The 21,514-nt window shown below is 34.7% G+C and overlaps 1 protein-coding gene across 12 annotated transcripts in view; it reads right to left on the bottom strand.

Moving 5' to 3' along the window:
- Nucleotides 1-21,514, bottom strand: part of RYR2 (ryanodine receptor 2) — a 383,225-nt gene that overhangs the window by 128,913 nt on the left and 232,798 nt on the right. For all 12 annotated transcript variants that reach the window (XM_085055535.1, XM_085055538.1, XM_085055530.1 and 9 more), the window contains 13 exons: nt 16,890-17,037; nt 13,537-13,745; nt 11,459-11,633; nt 7,846-8,054; nt 6,618-6,970; nt 6,272-6,386; nt 5,236-5,396; nt 4,475-4,634; nt 4,264-4,350; nt 3,369-3,595; nt 1,652-2,453; nt 941-1,141; nt 705-810 (listed from right to left, as the gene is read on the bottom strand). In XM_085055535.1, coding sequence (XP_084911661.1) covers nt 705-810; nt 941-1,141; nt 1,652-2,453; nt 3,369-3,595; nt 4,264-4,350; nt 4,475-4,634; nt 5,236-5,396; nt 6,272-6,386; nt 6,618-6,970; nt 7,846-8,054; nt 11,459-11,633; nt 13,537-13,745; nt 16,890-17,037 — 2,953 coding nt within the window. The remainder of the gene's footprint in view (nt 1-704; nt 811-940; nt 1,142-1,651; nt 2,454-3,368; nt 3,596-4,263; nt 4,351-4,474; nt 4,635-5,235; nt 5,397-6,271; nt 6,387-6,617; nt 6,971-7,845; nt 8,055-11,458; nt 11,634-13,536; nt 13,746-16,889; nt 17,038-21,514) is intronic.

The following is a 21,514-nucleotide window of genomic DNA, read 5'->3' as shown; positions in this document are numbered from 1 at the left end:
AAATGTGAATCCCCAAATGGTGGCTGACTAATCAAGAAAACATTGGACTCTAGGATGTGTAACTGTTTTACCAATTTTGCAGTAGCTGTATTTTGAATACACTAAGTAATTAATTCTGTTCTATGGTAATGCACCCTCTGACCCACAAAATTAATTTTCTATTTGTAGATTATGCAAATTCCAATTTTCCCATAAGAAAAGAAAAACAATGGAGAAAGCGGTCTTAAGGAATTTGAACAGAGGAGAAGAATGGAAAACTACTAAAGAAAAAATGGAAAAATCAAAATGATAAAGCTTGTTTTCCTTTCAAATTTTAATCTAAATTATTTATTTCATCTGCATTTCCTGCTGCCAAATACAACAAAAAAAAATTGAAAAGCTGGAAAGCATCCAAAAATGACCCATTGGTGTCTAGACTGCTTGCCCCATAAGGAGAGAATGAAGGAACAGAGTTTTTCAGCCTACAGAACAGACTCTTTTAAAGCAAAACATATAGCATTCCCTTCTAGTTTGGCCACATAAGGATAAGAATCTTTCCTTGGTTTTGACTACAAGCTAATTGTCCTTATTTGATAATATTTATAATTTATACAGTCTAATTTACAGACTATTCAGTTGATGTTTCTTACATAAAGCTACTTACAAAAATTGCTTCTAACGGTAATATAATTTAATAAATAAAAATATTCAGTAGCAAGCCTTACCACAGTGTGCCATTAGGTCTTCATGGAAATCCAAGAGTTGATCCCGAATTTCTTCAGGGCAAGGACAATCATTTTTTTCATCTTTAAAGTTCAGCAGCATGTTAATCTTAGAGAATACAAAGGAAAGACAAATTACATTGATCTCCAAAAGGAAAAACTTTCAAATCAAATAGAGGTCTGCAACCCAAAAAGCACATAGAGTGAAAAAAAAGTTAACTGTCCATTGTAAGCTGTACCTGTTCTTGAGGAGGGGATCGAAATTCTTTTGTTTTTCTAGCTGTCAGGGCAGCAGACATGTTCAAGGCCTGCATCACTTCATTGTACCGGAAGCGTTGATTCTCTTGAAGCTTGGCCACGAAATCATCCGAAAATGCTACAATGGCTTCTATTCGGTGTCGTACTTGGCAATCACACAGGTACTGGAGTAGATGACACATCTGAGAAAACAGTATTGTAAGAGACACACGTTGGTAAGCTAAGAAATATCTCGTGTGTATTGTGCAAGTAAGGATGGATTTCCTACAGAAACAGTCATTATCAGATAAAGTGTCTGTAACATTTAATGCTGTTATTTATTATGCATAGAGCAATTTTACACCAGGAATATCTGGCATCTGCAAAAGATTAATGTGCCTCAGACATAACTAAAGTTATGAGAGAATGGATTTACTCCTTTCTTCTAGGTAATTTCTGTTTGGATTCATAAAAATGAAGAATTGACTATTGATGGCATTGAGCAAGTAATTCTTTTTAATGAAAACTGTAGTTACTTGATCTATGATGAGCAAGTTTATATTATCAGAAAAACACTAAGTCTTCTAGTTTTCTGTAATGAAATTACCTCTCTATTCAACTAAAAAAATTAATTTCAAAATGATGTATTCCTTGAAAGATAAATTACCAAGTGAAGAAAACAAGAAAAACCACTATCACAACAGTATTTTTACCTGTAATTTAACAGGTTCTGGAAGTTTCATTTGAAGGAGTCCTTCCTTTGGCATTTGTTCCCCTCTAGTTTCTTCCTCTCCTTCTTCTGGCTTGAGCTCATCTGAACTGAACTCCTTCTCTGAGAAATCAATTTCATCCTCCTGGCTCATTGCTTCTTTGAAAACCCGGGGCTCAATCAACTGCAAGACGTGTTTCAGATCCTCATTGTGGAAGATTCCCATAATTAGAAGAGTATAAAAGAGCTTGATGAGAGGGACAAACAGAAATTCTGTAGAACCTCCAACTGGATCTCTGACATGGAGGCTTCCCTCCTGGACAGCTTCAGTCAACATCTCTATGGTTTTGGCCTTCAAAATTTCCAGAGGGAATTCAGGACTGAACTGAAAGCATTCACTGCTTATGCTTACAAAACTCGGAGAGGAGAACTGCATTCTTGGCCTTAATGAAGTGCTAAGTCCTATACCAGGAAGGCCATGTTTTTTATTTTCATCAGGAAACAAGGTAATACTCTTGGTCTCATCTGTCATTGGAACTATATACTCATTGTTCATCATCAACCTGGCAGTTGCATAGGTATTGAGATGGATATCAATGAGTAAGTCATAATATCCTGCACGTAATAATCCTGGCATGTATTTATTCTCAATAGCATAGAGGAGCTGAGATTCATCCACATGGCTACACAAAGCATGGGCCACTCGGTTGTTGCCTAAAGCACAAACAGCTGAATATAATCTGAGGGTATGGTAGTGAAATTTCAGCAATTCTTCTTGTTCTGTCAGCTCTAAAATATCAATTGTTCTGCAGAGAAGAAAAAACAGTACAGTAAATCCCATATTCAAAACTATCTTTGATTCAAACTTATCCCTAAGGATAACATTAGCACAATATCAATTCCAGGAATGGGCTTTTTCCACATTTCAGCTTGCATGTGAGAAACACTGTCAAATTAAGAATCAAGGACTAACAACAAAATTTAATCTGGGATTTATTAAAGTCACCCCTAAATTCATTACTGCAATTACTTTCAGTGGGGGGAAAAAAATCAAATTATTTACATAACAAAGAATATTTCTTCATACTACAAAGAAGCATTCAGGTAACTGAAAATCAAAATAGTTGGAATTAAGATATTTATACAATTTACTGGTTTTAAATCTGGGGTTGCAAAGTGGCAACAGACTAACCAGTTCATTTGAAGAGGGTTCAGAGTTGGGGTTCTTTGTTTAGAATTCTTACTTAACTTTTCAGTGACTCATTTTTCAGTTTAGGCACTGGCAAAATGTTTGGACATTTGGGTAACAAGGAACTCACAAAGTTAAATTTCTTCAATTGCTTTAATTAATTTAGGAAACTTAAAGCAATGGAATGATTAAATTGGTCACAAATATTTTAAAAACTCTACAAAACCCAATTTTTGCTTATTTTACAGATTATCTTTAATAATTTATAAACAGAGCTTCTTTCATTTTCATTGCATATCTGCATATGCTATTAACACGTTTGGAGAAAAATTGGGAGAGGTTGGAAACAGTAAAAAAAGGGAGATTTTAAAACGTTGGAAATTAAATTTTTAATAGTTAAAATGCACTGTCTGTATTTACTTGTGTTATACATATAGAGAAGACCTCAGGTCTTTCTTACATAGATGGCATTACATGAGTAGCTTCATAATCCCAACATAACTCTGATACAGTACAAAACATAAACAGCAACCTGTTTTCCTCAGGAATATGAAGGGCCATGAACTGCAAAGGATTCAGGCACTGTATCATCCAGCCTTGACGTTCACTGATTCGAGACACATCCACCTTCAAGAAGTGGTTGGGCACTCTGCTCCAAAGCACATGAGTCAGAAACTGGACATGGAGACGAGGAGGACATTGAGAGACAGGGTTTTTGTGTTCGCTTTTGAATAAGCCAGCAGATAATGGCATCACATTCTGGAAAATTCCAATGGAAGAGACAATCAGTTTCATTATATTTACCAAACAGTGCATTTCTTTTCCAGAAATACACTCAACACATAGTAAAGTATTGTACACAGGACATCAACATTTTCACCAGTTTTTAAAACAAGTTAGAAGCTGTTGGAAGATTAGTGTCAAGAAACCATTTTCCATATTTGTTTTTCAAGCTAAGTTTGAAATAGAAACTTGACTGCCACATATGGTTACTTGGACATCCAAGTATCCAAAACAATGTAGCAAAAGTCAGCTCAGTTTTCTTGTATTTTATTTTAAGGTATTTTAAAATTATTTTAAAACCATAACCAAATTCTTCAGATACACAAGTCATCCATGCTCTGTTTGTAGAATTAAGATATTTGCCTTACTGACCACAGTGATTTTGTTTCATCATGAAAGATGAGATTCAGAAAATTCTAATCAGTTTCAAGTCTTCTTATTCAACATACTGTATTTGAAATTTATTAAGTATTTAAAATCAAGTTAAGAATAAAAATAGCAATAGTGCAAACACTTGTAATCATAAAAATGTGCCCAATACCAAGAACACACAGCAAGCAATAAATGAAAAAAATAAAATAAAATAATTTAATATGATTTATTAGTCCTAAACATAAACCTGCACAAAACCAAGCATTATTTACCTTTATTCTTCCTAATTCAAACTGGAAAACATTGGGGCTTGTAGCTTGAGCAAATACAGCAGGAAACAACTTTGTACTTGGTTCAACCTAAATCAGAGAAAGGGAAAAATTATTGCCATAACAGTGATAATTACTTTTTCTTACAATCTTGTACTAAAGCCTCTAATGATGCAGGCTAAGGATTCGGAAGACATCATCAAAAAGTACTCACCTGGTAGTAGGTGCCTAGTTCCTTGCCATTAGCTGTGAAGGTCAGCAGGCCACTGGCAGCATCAACCAAGCAACCAATCTCCAGACCATTATTATTACGACCTTGTCCAGGGCTCATGCTCTCTCCTGCGCACACCATATAGCAGTTGCTGCGTTTTATACTGAATGTCAAAAGAAATTTATTCATGAATGGTGTGCAAAATTTCTGTAACAAACTAACAACCTTGCATGGCTGCAAACAACAGGGCCTCGTGGCTGAAAACAGTGGATCACATCTTAACCACTGCCAAAATTCAATGAAACCTCGACATCATAACTTAAAAAAAATAAAACCTGAAGACAAAGTATGAACAAGTTAAAATATTTTGTAAAATGCCACAGACAAAACTGACTTTGCAAGTTAGGGTTTTTAATAATTCAACATTAAGCATAACAAAAAGCTTCTGGTATGGATAAAAAACTGAAGTGCTGAGAAGAGCTGTTGTAGTAATTTTGGTGAAAAGTCAATATTTATGGGGTCATAATTTCAAACTATATAGAAAAGCTGCTCTATTTTACTTTTAAGTGCCTATTGATTTGACTAGATCATTATTGCACTGTTTTTTCACAAGAAAGAGGAGCTAAAAATTAAATTTACGCTTTCTCAATTGCTTTCTCTACATCAATCTAGTTACATTAAATGGGGTGGATTTACACCTTATAAATTGCTGGTTGCTTTTATGGGTATAAAACATAGATCTTCTGAAGAAAATTCTAACCAACCTCTCATGAACCTTTCCTTTTTCATCTCCCAGTGTAACTGTGACGGTACGCACTCTGTCCAAGTCAAAGCTCGTGTCGTACTGGTGAAAGTCTGATGTAATCCAGCCCACCCACACATTTGCAGGTTCTTGACCAGGAAATATTCTCACTGAATAATAGTACTGTTAATAAAAAAATCATGTTATCAAATGTAAGCATTTGTTCTCCAGTGCATCAGTTTGATTCAGAATTAATTTGTTGCCCTAAAATCTTTCATCTCTTCAAAAGTAGCATAGGCTTCTTCTAGTGTCATTCATAAGCAAAGCAAAAAAAGAATATAAACACAAAGAAAAATACAGCCAACAAAATATACATGTAAAAACAAAAAAATGGAAACATTAAATATGCAGTTTATATGCTTGTATGGAAGGCTTCTGCATCATAGCATTGTAAGCTATATTTCTACAGCAACTACAGTTTTTATACTGCAGGTGACTCAGTTTCTAGTATCTAATATCTTTTAGAAAGAGAACACATCCAGAAGAGGAGTATTTGTTTTCCTTTGAACACTGATGAGTGAGTGCTTATGGAGCTGATCTTGTCAGAGAAAGATCTACAAAACCTGCACAAAATTTTCAAACTGGGAATTCCATTAAATTAATGCACTGTAGAATTAGCAGAAATGTTTTCGAATGGTCCTGAACACTGACCTACTAGTTTAATGTACTTTTTCCTGTTTATTCCATTATTCTAGAACTATATTCTTCCTCTTTTATGTCTGGTGTTATCAACAGTAGTTTCATAAATAGATTAAACTAGCTTATAGGTTTTCATTTGGAAATTATTTTAGACTGATAATCAATTAAAAATAAAAGCAACAAAACAGTCTCAAATTAAGCACAAGTTCAGTACTACCACAGACACTTAAATTGAAAATTAGGCTGTTTCTGAAACTCTTGCAATTAAAAAAAAAAAAAGTAGGAATTAAAAAAAACCGAACCAAACAAATAATTAAAAAAAAAAACCAAGCTAAAAGACCAAATCTATGTTACAATACCGTGGAAGTTTGCATCAAATAATCATAGTCATCCCTATCATCTGCTAGCACATCCTCAGTAAGCCGTGCAGAATGACTCGTGCTATAATCTGGCTTTGTCCTCCTGAGCATAAATCTGCAATAAAATAAGTAAAATCAAAACCTCTATTAAAAATCCAATCACAAAGGCAAATTATTCAGAAAAGAAAAAGAGAGAAGCCCATTTTTAAAAGCACTTAAATTAATTCTGAACTTAAACTGTATATTCAAAAGTTACTTGGCTGTTCTGCCAGACATGACTGGCATTTTCCTCTACTTTGAGAAGCAAATTGGGGCAAAAAAACAAAAAATTTAGCAAGCTACTAACCTTTGTTTAAGACGTGAGGGCTTTTCTTGAACATAATCTTTATGGTTGTTTAACTCTGGTTTTGTAGCATCTTTTTCTCTTTCTGTCCGGTCAGGAACTAGATGGCCATGTGCAGTTTTCATCAGAACCTCAAAATCAGAATCAGCATCATAATCCTCCAAGTCATTTTTTGGGCCAAAAAGACCAGAACCTGGTAATCCTCCTGCAGCTGATCTGGAGAACACCTCAGCACATTCAATGGGCATGCTTAACCGAAAAAACATGACATCTGTTTTACTGTTCTGTGAACCAAAGGACTTCTGTGTGACCTTCAGACAGGGGCAGCTGTCTATGGTGCCATCAATTCTCATCACCTATGAAACATAAAGAGGTAGTTTGAACTTGATGCTTTTTCTGCCATGCAAATTTTCAATTTATATTTCCAGAATAAGCATCCATGACTTACAAAACTTGCCACAGTATGCTGTCAACAGTCTAATGCATTGCAATCATGTGCTGCCATTTTGAAGGTAAATAAATGCTATGAGGAGTGGATAGTTTTTTTGCTCCATTGTCAAATTAAGAAAACCAGTCACAGAGAAATCACCTTTCTCATCATTACTCTTTGCAACATAAATCCAACTCTGCCCTGAACAACACTAAGAAATATAAATCCTACATGTACATATGAAAGAATATAAACTGTTTCTTAAATACCACACACCAGCTGAAAAGGAGTTCTTATTTCACCATTTCAGAAGCATTTAATGGCAAACTTACAAGGCATGAATTCAGTTCCACCAAGATGCACAACTGACTGGGACATAAGTGTTGACACAATTGGCTAATAAATATTTATTACAATCAAAACCAATTAGCTATGGAAAAATCAAAAAGTGTGTGCACTAAAACACATGGTACCTGTTATTTAAAAATGGCCAGTTTCTGGAAGTTGCTTACAAACATAGCTCTCAGGGCGCAAGGAGCTCTTAATGAGGACATCTTGTATCATTTGTCTCTCAGAATGTCATGTTAACATTTGTGACAGGTTTCATGGAAAAAGAAATACTATCAATCAAACAATTATACTCTTTGCAACTCTACCCAATGTAAGAAATTTGTAACAGGTGTAAGGTTCATCCAGGATTGGGTCAACAAATCACATTAAAATCCTGCTAATAAGTACAAAAGTAGAAACATAATTCAAGCATATTCAAGTGTCTAGAAATGTTTTAATAGGATCACAAACCTCAATATGTTCATGATTTTGTGGCACTGGTAGAAACTGAGGGAGCCTTTTACTCAGCCAAATGGTGATGTCTCTGTTTGTATTAACAGCAAAGGGTTCATACCCTTCCTGTAAGCCACATATAGTGAAATACTTTAGAGTGCTGACATCTTTTCCAAAGTTCATTCTTCCCACTTGAGATGGGCCCAGGCTGCACACAGGTAGAAATCCTTAAAATAAGATCAAAGAACACGTGGTTTGTACATCATGAACATTAGCAAACTGCTCTCTTCCATAACTGAACTAAAAATCATTCAGGAAAAAAAATAAATCCAAAAGGCAAAGATTTTAAAGGTAGGCAATCATCAATAGCACATCACATCCTGCATGTCACCACGTAATGCATCTTAAACATCATTCTGAATAAAAAAGCCCTCTAATAGTTACGGATCTTTTTATGCAACACTCAAACTACTTTACAGAGTCTGACAGCCAGCTCTTGGTTAATCTCTCTTCTGAGCTGGTAGAGTATTAACATTTTTACTTTAAGTCTTACTACTTTTGATATTCCTGCTAAAATATCTTTCATGGTATTTTGAGAGACTCTTACTCAAAAAGCAACATAGTGCTTGTCCATGCAGCTATAATAGTGAAAAAAAAATTATGAATATGCACAAAGGGCATGTCATAGATTAAAAACAAAAAAATTAATTAAAAAATTCAGAAAACTCTGGTTCTGGAAACTGAGAATTGACAATATGACACCATAGCTCAATGAAATTTAAGGTATTTTCGTTTGGGGCTGTGTTTTCTGTCTTACCTTTTGAATGAGCTTTACATTTGTATGCATCTTACTGTTTCACTAGCACAGGGAACACATTTGTGACTTCTTTTTACAATTTTTGTTTTTCCTGATTCCCCAGAATGAGCAAGGGTACTTTCCCCATACGGCTATTCTGCAGGCACATTCTTCCTTTTTTTTTTTTTCTCGGTTTCAGCTTCACAGTCTAAAAACCTAAGCAAATCTTTTATTTCTTCTATTTCTTATCATCCTGCTTTTCAATCCCCACAGCTACAAACCACTTTGTAGATTCATTTGACCTAGCTATTAACAACATGTTTTCTTTATTATCAACCAGAAACATGAATGTCCAGAATCTCTCCTAAATCTCCAGAAACATAAATGGCTATGCAGCAAAACTTTATTTCACTGTATGAAATAGTAAAAAAAGTAGAAAGACATGAAAAGTAACCCTCTAGCACTGTCCCTCACACATGGCAAAAGCATAGGACAGCAACATTTTATAATGGTTGCTACATTCAAGGATGTAGCATAAACCTCCTGACTCAATCTTGTCAAACACTACAAACAGTTCCTGCTTACAGAGATCATGAGTTGACAGAATAAAATTGCATTGTACAGTGTATCTGTTCATATCTACAGTTAAATTTATCTCTACAGATGCATAATAAGATGCAATTATGTTTATCAATTTTACCACTGAGATAGTATCTCATAAATAAATTCATCTGCCACTTGATTTACTGGTAAACTGGCAGAGCACCCTATCCCCTTTTCACTGTTCCTAAGTAAGTTAACACTACAGGTACTGTAAGGCTGCATCATAAACTCTAACTTTTTTCTAAAGTGAAAGGTTCCTTTCTGCAGCAACACAATATGCATATGATTCACTGATAGAAGTGCCCTGAAGAAAAGTCTCAGAAAGCTCCATAAAAGTAATTTATTTGAGGTATTTCGTACATGTGCTTGCACATACACCCTCACACTCAGTCGCCTTCCCTCCCCCTCTGCTTTTCCCTCCAATATTTTTATATTAAATACCCATAATATTTTCAAATGTAGTTCTGCAGTTATTAAATCTAATATCAACCAGAACATTCCCTTGAAAACAGAATAGGAGTTCTTATTTCAAAGGGCAAGCTTTTTCTACAAAAACAACACTACAGGAAGTAGTGAATTACGAGGGTATTGTGAAAAATCTGAGGGGATTGACATGAAGTCTCTGACATGGTTACCAAAGCCTTCGGGCTCCACATAAAGCCAAGAACTACTTCAGCAGAGAGATCTGTTTCAATCTGAACCTGCAGCTAGAAACAAGTACCACAAAAAGTACATCACTGTGATTTCATCAACTTGGAATAAAACCAGGCTACCCTCAGAATTTAATGGAATTCCAGTTTCTTTCTGAATCCCCTATTCCTCAATGGGAGTATATTACCTAATAACTGGAAAGCCATTAAAATTTAATGGCACCAAGATGATTTCTTGCATATAGCACCAACAGTAAGCAAATTCAGGTATCCCTTTCCCTCATCATGTTACCACTGCATCTAAGGAAATCTGAAGGCTGTAAAGTAACAGGCACCAGAAAATTGACAGCAATTATGTCGCTTTAAATGAAATAAAAATATTTCTAATTCCTAATGTACAACAGAGGAAAGAAAAAAATCTCCCAAAGCAGTCCTGAAAGTAAAATACTCTGCAATCCATGTGAAAATAAAGTGGTTAAAATTCAAAGAGGGAATTGCCTAATTAAGAGGTATGAAAATCATATTTCCCCTGGGAATAGGGATGGGTAACCCAACAGTATCAAATGGAGCTCTTACTGTTCAAAAAAATTAACTTTATCTCTCAGCTACAGCTGTATTGTTTAACAGATGTATAATATATCTGGCAGAATGTACCTACAAGAAATGAAAACTTAAAGTTTAAAGTATTTTTTACATTACCATAATTTCGAAGTTTTAGACAGTTAACTAATTACAATTTCTTACCCTTTTACTGCATCTATCTGCACACAGGTTTATAATTAAATTTATTTTAAAAATACTTCTTTGGTAAAGAATCAATCTGCCACCTGACATACCCTCACAATCTTTGCCATCTTTAGCAATCTCCTAAGTTGTGGCTTCACAGTGAATAATACCTGCCTGTAGATGCTGAAACCTGTACCAAGAACCCTATAACAGACACAAAGCCTAGTCTGCTGGTTTAGAATAAAGCAAAATATTTTGGAGGATGGTTTTGTATCAGATGACTTTATCCTGGATCAGGTGTCACTTCTCCTCCCAGTGCTAAAATAAAAACTCAAAGATGGTTTAAACTCCCTACCACACTTTCTGTGGTAAAATAAAAACTGAACAGCAATTTGGTAATATTTTAGTGCTTCATCGTGATAAAATCTGATGTTGCTGCCCTCCATGTCAGGGGGATGGACTAGGTGCTCTTAAAAGGTCACTTCCAGCTCAAACCATTCTATGATATATTCTGTGTTTCAGTTATACCATATGGTGATTTACTGCTGTGAGGATGAAATATTAAAAGTCATGAATCTGCCACTTCACACACACCCCTGAAAAACAATTAAAGGGTCTCACATCAAAAGACAGCCACAAAGATCACCATCAAAAAAAACCCTTCCTCATCCTTACACACAGCCAACCACCTTTCCAAAGGCTTAATTCTAATAAAGTAAAAAAAAAGGACAGAACAGGGGAGGACAGGGCAGGGATGAGAATGGTGACATGGAACACAGAAGAAACACATTAAAGTTAACTCAGAGCAAAAATTGGGCAACAGGAAGTTAACAGCATGATATATTACAGTACTTACCGTCACCAACCTCAAAGTCCTTGAATGCAAGTTCTGAGCCTGAGTCATCAAGCAGGATTTCACCATTTAAGGTGAACATCATAGTGTGCTCATTCATGTCAACCATACAGCCAACAACATCTCCTGCCAACCAAGAGCGGCCAAAATGCTCATTACCTTGATGCCACCGCTGTGCCTGAAAATAATTAAAAGCATTTAGAAGGATAATAGTGACAATGTGTGTGTTCTCATATTTAATGGTAGAACTAATAATTAACCACCTCAATTAAAATGGCACTAAAATGAACACTTTCACAGAATATAATTCCAAAACTGTGTCTGTGAGTACTCCAAGCTGACTTTGAATATGGAAATCCAACAGTTAATTTCCTCCAAGCACCCCTCACACCACCATTGTAAAACATTGCTAAGAGGGCTGACAGGGAAAATTGCTATTTCCACATTTTAGAAAAAAGTAAGAGTATGGTTTCGTTTTCTGCAGAAGTTCCATGGAAGACTTGTAATTTCAACAATATGCTATCAATTACAATGTTAAATAGCTGCTTCACAAACCCTCTTTAAGAAATTGCTTTTATTTACTTTAATAGTCCATAAATTCATTACTTGCCCACAAACGTTATTGTTTCCTTAAGTACAGTTCTAAAAATGTTTTGTGCAAAATAAATTAATCTTTCTCTCATATCAGATTTGGGAAGGATTAGAACTGCCTATGGATGAGACAAGCACTGGATGTCTGATTGATTCCAGAGTAGCTGAGGGCATCATTAATGATTCCTATGACTGACTTTCAAGTCAAAGACTGCAAAGAACTCCAGAACTTGGTCTGGAGTTCAAATAAATTAACATCTATTAAGAACTATTGTGGCCAAGCATAGAACAAAAAAGGTGTTAATAACTAATAACAAATAGGTTTCCTGTTCATTTATTTCATCATAAGTAGATGTTTATGCTCTGTATCTTGGAAGCTGAGAAAAACAAATTAATTTTTCTGGATATCCTGAAGGTCAATTTTTTTTCTCCAGCCAAGGAAAGTACCCATCAGAATTAAAGACAACATAATAGCTTTGTGGATTGGGACCTAAAGGTCAATCACTAGGATTCAGAAGGCAACTACACAGTTATTCCAGTAAGAACAGAGGACTTGAACAATTTACGTAAGACACTTTACAAAATGGACTTTTTACTTCTCTTTTCAAGGCATCTTCTCATGCAATGCAAGAGTAGGAAACAAATAAATTCCCACAGCATAAATAAAATACATCTTGAGAACTTAATCTTGCTGGGAACAGCCAGTAATACTGTTGATTTCTATTACATATTTTAATAGTAATAAAGGAAATTAATTCCAGTGTCAGATACAAGAAATAATTTGACAATGAGCCATCAGTAGCCTTAATAACAATTAAGCTTTGGATAGCAGTTGCATTTGCCTTCATACAGAGATGAGAAATTTCATTGAGTCATTTAATCTATTTTAATGATAATCAGTAATATAAAGGTTTGTTTTTCTATATATTTTTACTAGATTTTAATCTGCATTTTTTTCACGCAGAGCCAAATTTGAGCAAAATTTAGTGGTTCTATCATACTTCATTTAACAAGTAAAGCTTTCCATGAAAACCTTTGGAACACTTACATTTCTACAAAAAATTCTATCAAAATTTGCCTCAAACACTTACTATTAATTGTCTTAACTGTATTTATTTCCCAATGCACTTCTTAAAGGGAGAACAACAGAGTAAAATTCTGAAAAAATTATTCATAGCTAATTACAGCCCTGCCAGTATTTTGAATTCGATTAAGTCACTTTGATTTTCAATTCTTTATTTATACTGTAGAAACACATGAATTTGAGAAAAAAAAATATTACAGAAATGTCAAATCCTGCTAATTAATTTTTCAGGTGACACTGATACTAGTTACTCTACCTAGGCCCTCAAAGATAGAGAGAAATAATTTCATAAAACATCAATGAAAGCAGAGAAGGCAATTAAGTTAAGGCAACGATACATGGAATAAGGCACAAAAATTAAAAGTTTTGCAGTCACCCATATTATTACAGATAAACACGTACAAACCTTAAAGCCATCAAACACAAAAGCTTCTTCATCCGAGCCAAGTTCCTGATCTGGCAGACAACCCGGTCTGGTCCAACCAACTCTCATGTCTCCTGCAGTAACTGCCTCAAACTCAAAGTACCATTTCCCTGCCTTCACTGCATAAGTCTTTTCTGTGCGGAAGATCCTGAACTTTTCCATTACCCCACTGCACACGTCCAGTCTTGTTGCTGTAAGGGTTAAAAAAATAAAAATAAGTAAAGGGGGGGAAAAAAATCAATGCAGGAAGTATTGTTTTCAAATACTGACAAGAAGCATTGAAAGCAAAAGCAAAAGGTAAAGGAATCCCTTCGAGCATAGACATGAAAAGAAAATTGTGCCTGCAAAATAGCCATATGGGGAAAGTTCCTTTGCCCATTTGGAGGAATTTGGGGGAAAAATAGAAATAAAAAATAAAAATTTTAAAAAAAATTTAAAAATACAAAGAAAGGAGAACTTAGAAATCTGAATGCAGCTACAAATAGATGATTCAAGGGTCACTCTGATTCTTTTTCTCAGATTAGGGAAAAAAGGACAAAAGCATGAATCTTTTTCGACAAATTTGTAATGTATTAAAGCCTGCGCAACCTCTGAAAAGTCAGCACTCAGTCTAGTCACCACAATTTCTCTTCCTGAGTTTGTTACAATATCAAATGTGTCTACAGCTACTTGCACCTGTTTGTTAGGCCATGCTAACAACCTCTCCCTTTCTATTCTGTTTTCTCAAGACACATCAAGGTCCACATGTCCAGTATTACCTAGGATAGCCTAAAAAATCACGTGCCTCAAAATTAACTATCACTTCTCATGCCACTGCGCCTGACTTCAGTTACATGAGGTTCATTAAGCTTCCTCCAAGCAACTCAACTCTCTGGCACATAAGTCTTTATTAGTAAAATTTTCATTTTGACACCCACACACAAAAAACACACCACAAAAAAACAACACACAAAAACCAAAACACCCAACACAGAAGCCTTCCCCCAGGCCTGATTGGCCAGGCCTGCACTGCCCAAGTTCTGGGACACTGTTCCAACAACATCCAAACTTTATCTTTATTTATAAAATACAAGAAAATTTCTCATGGGAAAACCTGTGCTAGCCACAGTCTACAGAATTAATGCCTTAAAAACACTTTTGAAGACACTCAGTACTTCACCTACGCAGGTGAAGCACCACAAATCATGGTAACTAAGAAATTGTTTTCTTTTTAGATTCTAGGTAACACAATGCTTTCTAGATTCTAAGCAATCTGAAAAATACAGCTGCTGTGGGAAACCAGTAATTAATAATAATAACAAAGCATAAAAACCAAAACTAGAGAACTTCATAAAATTATTGCATAAATGAAAATTAATGCTTGTAGATGCTGAACACCACTAGAGGGCTCTAAATCCTTTAATAACAGTACAGGTTTTGGCTGAAGAAAGAGGGTCCTTAGGACATGTTTTATGCGTCTTGAAAACTTTAGAAGCTTATGAACTGCAAAATCTAAATCCCCAAAATCACTATAAAAATCTTTTGCTGAATGCAATTCCAGTCTTTGCTCAAGAAAGACCAGTTTGTGGGACACTGTTCTGCAGTTTCTTTCCTCTGTGAATTTTGCAATAGCATCGATCACATCTTTCAGATTCCAGGGTTGCACTTGTGTTCTTTTTATTTCTTTCGCAACTCCATTCACAGAACCAGGTCAACAATGTCTGCATTCTAAAGAAAAAATACTGGGTTTCAACAGTTTATTCCCAAGGAAAGGCAGCAGCATATAGTTCCCAGAGCTGTAAATGGAAAAAAGGATTCATATTGTTCAGTAGGATGTGGAAGAGACTGTGGGAAAGGAGTGTGCTCTCTCCCCATCTTGCCTACACCATTAGACAGCCCCTTCATCTGCCCAAAAAGCCTCCTATACCAGCCTACCCTTCTACACTATACCTTTTTAGAACCAAGCAAAAGCCATACTCAATCTTTCTATGCACCATCTCCTTCCCAACAGTGGGAGGGGAAGACATTCTAGGACTCTGCAGCACGCTTACACTCTCCAGACCAGGCATAGGCAGATTTAAGAGTTGAGACAATGGCATTTTGCCACCAACACCACTAAGGAACATTGTTCAACCTATTTAGCAATCCAACCTTGTTACTCACTCATGGCCTTCACAATGTTTCGTATTTAAGTGCAATTTAATAGTATAATGCCTCATATTTAAGTGTAATTTAATAGTATCTCATAAAAGCTGAGGATCAGAGCTTGCATGTGTTTTGGAAAAGAAATTCCAAATGGGAGGCTCCCTGTGTACACTTTAGGTATGAGTTATGTCTTCTGCAGAAATGTCTTGCTGAAGGTCTGTGGCCCAAATGAGTCTAAAAAATACGATCACTACATGAAGAAAAAACAAAAAATGTGGTCTAGACACGGTTCTCAAAATTTCCACATTTTGCTGAGATTATAAAGATGTTAGTTGCAATTTGATTATTCCATATTTTCTCTAAGTGAACTTGTAAAATAGTGTTGATAGGGGTTATATCTTTATTTTATTTGTACATCATATCCCCTGATTTCTTGTACTTTCTTAACATTATATATTCTGCATGTATTGATTTAAAGTTGTGTCCTGTTTCTTTAAAACTTTCTGTTAATAGTTGTTATAGTTTTTCTTTTTTTTCTTGTCTAGGATGTCTCAAACTGAACATACTGCCCACAGTATCAAGAAAACATTCAATCTGGCAATGATACAAGTTCAAAGACAACATTTGTAAAAAGTGAGTTAAAATTTACTTATAGTCTAATTCAACTTCCAAAACTTGAGAACATCCAGGAAGCTTACAGGCTCTAACAGACTATCTAATTCTAGACTTGCAGGTTGACATTTACAGAAATTTGGTTTGCAGTCATTCATTTTAGAAAATTTCATCTTGCAGCTTTAAGTGTTTAAAGACAAGATAGTATACCAACTGCAGAATTCGTCATTATTAAAAATTAAAATTTTAGGGATATAAAATTCACATCTACTGAGTTTACATATTTTTTTCAATTTTGTCTTGAAATAGTAAATATAGTATTAAATAAAAATTATTCAATAAATTATGTTTATTGATTTAAATTGCAAATAATTGCTTTAAAATGTAAAAATGTTTCATTTTGTAGTTATTCATTTGAGGCCACAGGACAAGCAAGAAAACAATAAGAAAAGTAAGAAATTAAGGTCTGAGAGAAATATAAACAACAGAAAATGGAGAAAAGCACCTATTAGTTTTGGAGACACCTTTTCAATATGTTTTATTGGACTGACAAATTCAGTAGTGGAGTGAAAAATTCTTTTTTTTTTAAGATTAATTACCATGATCTTGATCAGGAGCTTCCAGATTGTAACCATAGCCTAGAAGGGTGCGGACTGCTTCCCGAAGACTGTCTTTGTTGGACTTCTTTGTTCGATCATCCAAAAGAGCGTATGGCACAAGGCGAGGATTTCGTCGATTTTTCACATCCTACATAAGCATGAAAAATCAGTTCAATTTCAGAAACTGTGTTTTGTCTTACAGACAAGATTATGCTATTAAAATTACTGTTTATACCAACAAAAATCATGTAACAGCAAATATAACGAGAAATCAAAGAAATTGCAGTAGTCTAGAAACTAGTAAAAGGAATGAATTCACTAAAAAAAGCAAGGGACACACACAAATAAACAGAGTTGTCTGGCTTATACCTGCTGTAATTTTCTGTCTAATTTACCTAATAAAGTAACAATACAAACCACAGAAACAAGGATAGATGCAAAGAGCTTGACAGAAAAGTCAAAAGGATTATGTTTCATACACTGTTTATGAAGCAGCTACCATAACAAAAAACATGTTTCTAACTAAAACTGAGACAAATCTGTACAACAAATATACAGATGTTTTATTTTTTTATTACTATAGAACTAAAGAAGATATATGAAATGCCCAAATATTAAACAAGATAAAAACAAAAGAAAAAAGTACTACTAATAAAAAATAATAGATGCATGCAACACTAATTAAAAATTATAAAATAATAATAAACCTGTACCCTGCAGTATCAACTACTTAAGACATTTATTTGTCAAATATAAAGGGACTTGCCACAATATTATTTATGTACTTCATGTGTAGAGTATTGGTAAGGTTTAATCTTTATATTTTAGGTTTATTAAAATATACTGATTAAGTTTCCCTCCAATGTAAAATTATCTTATTTGAAAGCATGTTTATCTGGATTATTTAAATGGCCAATATAATTTTTAGTGACTAACAGAATTGTTTTCTTGTCTGTATTTTCATCTTACATCCTGTCAGAATTTGTTGGCAGTGAGAGAAATCATGCAAAGAACTCTCAATGTTCTTCCTAATATATGCATTCATAAAAGAAATTACACACTGGACATATCCTATAAAAAATAGTTGCTGTTTGTTCTCTTGAGTACAATATCAAAGATATTGAGCGGTGTTTATGATTGGTTCGATTTATTACGAAGTGCAAAAACAATGACTGTTATTTTAGAAGATGGTGTCTACAGTGAAAGCACCTTACTTCTTTTGTTGCATTACAGTTCCAGCTTTAGGAACATATATGGTTTCAACTCTATCTTTTCAGACAGAGAAGAAATGGCACATCCATTATGAAAAATCCTTGCAGAAATCTTTTTTATCCTTTAAATGTTTAGATGCAAAGCTATCTGCCTCTTGCCTTGTCATAGTGAGCAGATACTGAAAGTACAGTTATAAACCAGTTCTTGATGAAATCTGGTCCTAGAAGTGATTCCTTCACGAGAAGAAACGTTAAGCATTACATATATGCTAAAAGAGCTAGTTGAAACATAAAGGTAATGCATTGCTAGGGACAAAGATTACAAAACCATATCAGCTCTAATTATATTCAGTGGAAAGCACAACAGCAGGGCCAACACCAATATCATCTGAGGGATCTACTTTTCATATTTATTCCAAACTCCTAAGCTGACACCCTGCTTTTTCCAGCGCGTAATTTAGTAGATGTGAAAAGGGCTGTGTCCTTTGAGCAAACACTTAAGTAAATGTTATGAGAAATTATTATTTGATATAAGAATATTCAAATCAACATCTGAGATGATGAAACACCATGGGTTCAATTATTTGTCATCAAAAGGATATAAAAAAGAGAAATTATTTCCTCTTGAACACTGTATGTCCGAAAGATGTTATGAAATACTGTCTTTAAAAATATGAAACAGAACTTTGGAACCATAAATATGTAGCTTCTTATCCATGAGACACAGTTAGACTAATGCATTTGAGTTTCCATAGCAACCATAACACACATTAACATACAGGCAATCAGCTGGTAACAATGTTTATAATGAAATATAGTATAAGTCCTTTTAAAACAGCTCAGCATAAAATGAGAGAAAGGGGATAAAAAAGGGAATACATAAATTTTATGCATTAAGCCAACTTGATTTTACAAACTTTTTTCTTGGGTCTGATTTTATTTAACATTTTGACCTTTTTCACCCATTTAAGACTGTGGCTAAATCTTTAAATTTGAATGTGAGATTTTTCTTTCAAAAACTTTGGGTTTTTTTCCTATCACATATCTATTTAAACTTTGAATGTGTTACTTATTGCTGAATTAAGCACTGTTATTGTTATACTCATCATAAGTTTCTGTACTAATGACCTTCTGCACCTCTCTGGTGTAAGAGTAGAGAATGATCCTGTACAGTGATTGAGCTTTGCACATTCACAATCAAGTCAACAAGAAAATTGATTAGCTAAGAACAGTAATTTTTACTGAGTACATTTCCAAGTGGTACATAGACTGAATTCTTCCTATTAGATACAAAGAAGTTATTGAAGACTGTTAAAATAAGTTTTAACATCCAGCCCAAGTTTTAAATTTTTTTTTGCCAGAATTTTCCAGATTTGACAGTCTAATGATTCATCAGAAGACTGTTTTGTATAGAGTTTGTCTGTCAACTACTTGATAGTAGTTGGTTTGAGCTGGGTAGTACACACGACATTGATATAATTCTTTTGCTTTGAATTCAGAACCTATCATATCACAGAAAAAAAGGCAGGGGGGAAAGCCTACACATTTTATTACACAGCTTTGTCTTCATTTGATGTAACAAACATCCATTAATAATTTAGAATTTCATTTACTTAACTAAGTAAAAGAAAGCACTGCAAGTTGGGATGCCTGGCAGAAAGTGCCCTGGATGGAACTAATAATGTTAAAGTTCAGTGATACAGCAATCACCATCAGAAGTCAGTATTACTTTTCACAGCGTACACTACAGATTCTGATATATCCAGCAAATGATAGATAAACAACTATTTGAGTGGGCACACAAACACTTATTTGTAAGGTATAAAAGGATTTTAATTAGGCAATAATTGGTCAACAATGGACCTGTGCACTCCTGGACCTTCCCAAAGCTCTGAGAAGTTCAGGAACAGCCCAGACCACTAGACTAAAAGGAATAAAAGGAGACCAGAAACGTATGTAAATAAGTACTTATGAAAAAGAAAGACAGGAACAGACTGAAAAATTAAAACAAATAGTAGGAAGAGTGCAGGAAAACGACGATAATAATTAAATGGGAACATACCTTTTGTGATTTAAAGTATTAGAGCTGTACACACACATATTCTGTATGGTATTGAAATGATTTTGTTCTCATAACCAAGGCTGCTAAGCTACAAGCACAAAACAAATGTATTTCAGCACATATCCAGTGCAACAGATGTGCTGTTGTTTTCTTAGCTCCCTTTGCACCATGAGAAAACCCTCATTCCACAGCTGTGAATTGATTCTGCTTGTTGTCATATTTCCACCAACATGCAAGAACCACATCTTGCACTATCACAAAGATTTCCAAGCAATTGCCACAACAAATGCTACTGGCTGAGCTTGCCAGCAGTGCTGCCAGCAAACCAGTGAGCCACCACATGGGTGTGCAGCATGTACACTGTGAGCAGGATCATTTACCTACAGGTGTGGACCTTTCATGCCTCGCTACCCAGAGGTCTGGCTTTCCCACACATATCACAGCAGTTCACGTTTAACCAGAAACCATTAAAATTAAAATCATCTTATAGGGGAAAATTAAAAATACAATTCTAATCTGGTATTTACCAAAAAAAGTAATTTTCAAAATCCAGAGCATTAGAACCAGAAAGCACAATAAAGTCCTCACAATACCATATTCTTAGCAATGCTAATAGCCCAAATGTACCCAACTAAAGCAGAGGCTGTTTTCATCACCTGGAATACTAGCAGCTGAGTTCTAACCTTAGAAGTATGTATATCCTCAGTCATATGTGTACAGCTTCTGCCATCTTCACTGAGGACCATACCCATATGGAATGCCTGGCAGAATGTGCCCTGACTATAAATGGAAGGAGCTAATTTATCAGTATAAATCATGTAAAATGTCAAAGTGAGGCAACACATTTTTTTACAAGGACAAGATGCTGGTTTTATATATGTTTAATGAAAAAATAAGCAACAACTTGTGATTTTTCCCCTGCATGCATATTTCACCCAGTCTGAATTTCCAGAACAATGGCTCTCTTGCACTGCAACCTTAGGCAGTCTGAGGAGACCAACTCCTGACCAAAAAATGATGTCATATACTTTGTATAAATCTAAAGAATAAGATCCTGACTGAAAAGACCAAACTGTCTTGCATTTTTTGGCTAGTAAGCAATAAGATTTCATATAATTGCTTGGCAATACTGACAAACTATTCTAGGACAGGAAGTGCAGAGAATCTTTTTTAAGATACCCTTCATACAGTGGGAGGAAAGTTTTAGGTTGACAATTTTTATAAATAATGTTAAATCTGTGAGATTTTTAATACTTTATTCAATATAAATGGGGTTTCTGATTGTTAGCTTTACTAGGCAGAACACAATGCAACATGAAGAAAAAGCAAGATACCCTTTGACTAAGCTATCT

Source organism: Lichenostomus cassidix, chromosome 3 (assembly GCF_008360975.1).
Source record: "Lichenostomus cassidix isolate B80296 chromosome 3, HeHo_3.0, whole genome shotgun sequence".
NCBI classification, from domain to species: domain Eukaryota; kingdom Metazoa; phylum Chordata; class Aves; order Passeriformes; family Meliphagidae; genus Lichenostomus; species Lichenostomus cassidix.
This window is presented reverse-complemented; position numbering and strand designations above follow the sequence as displayed.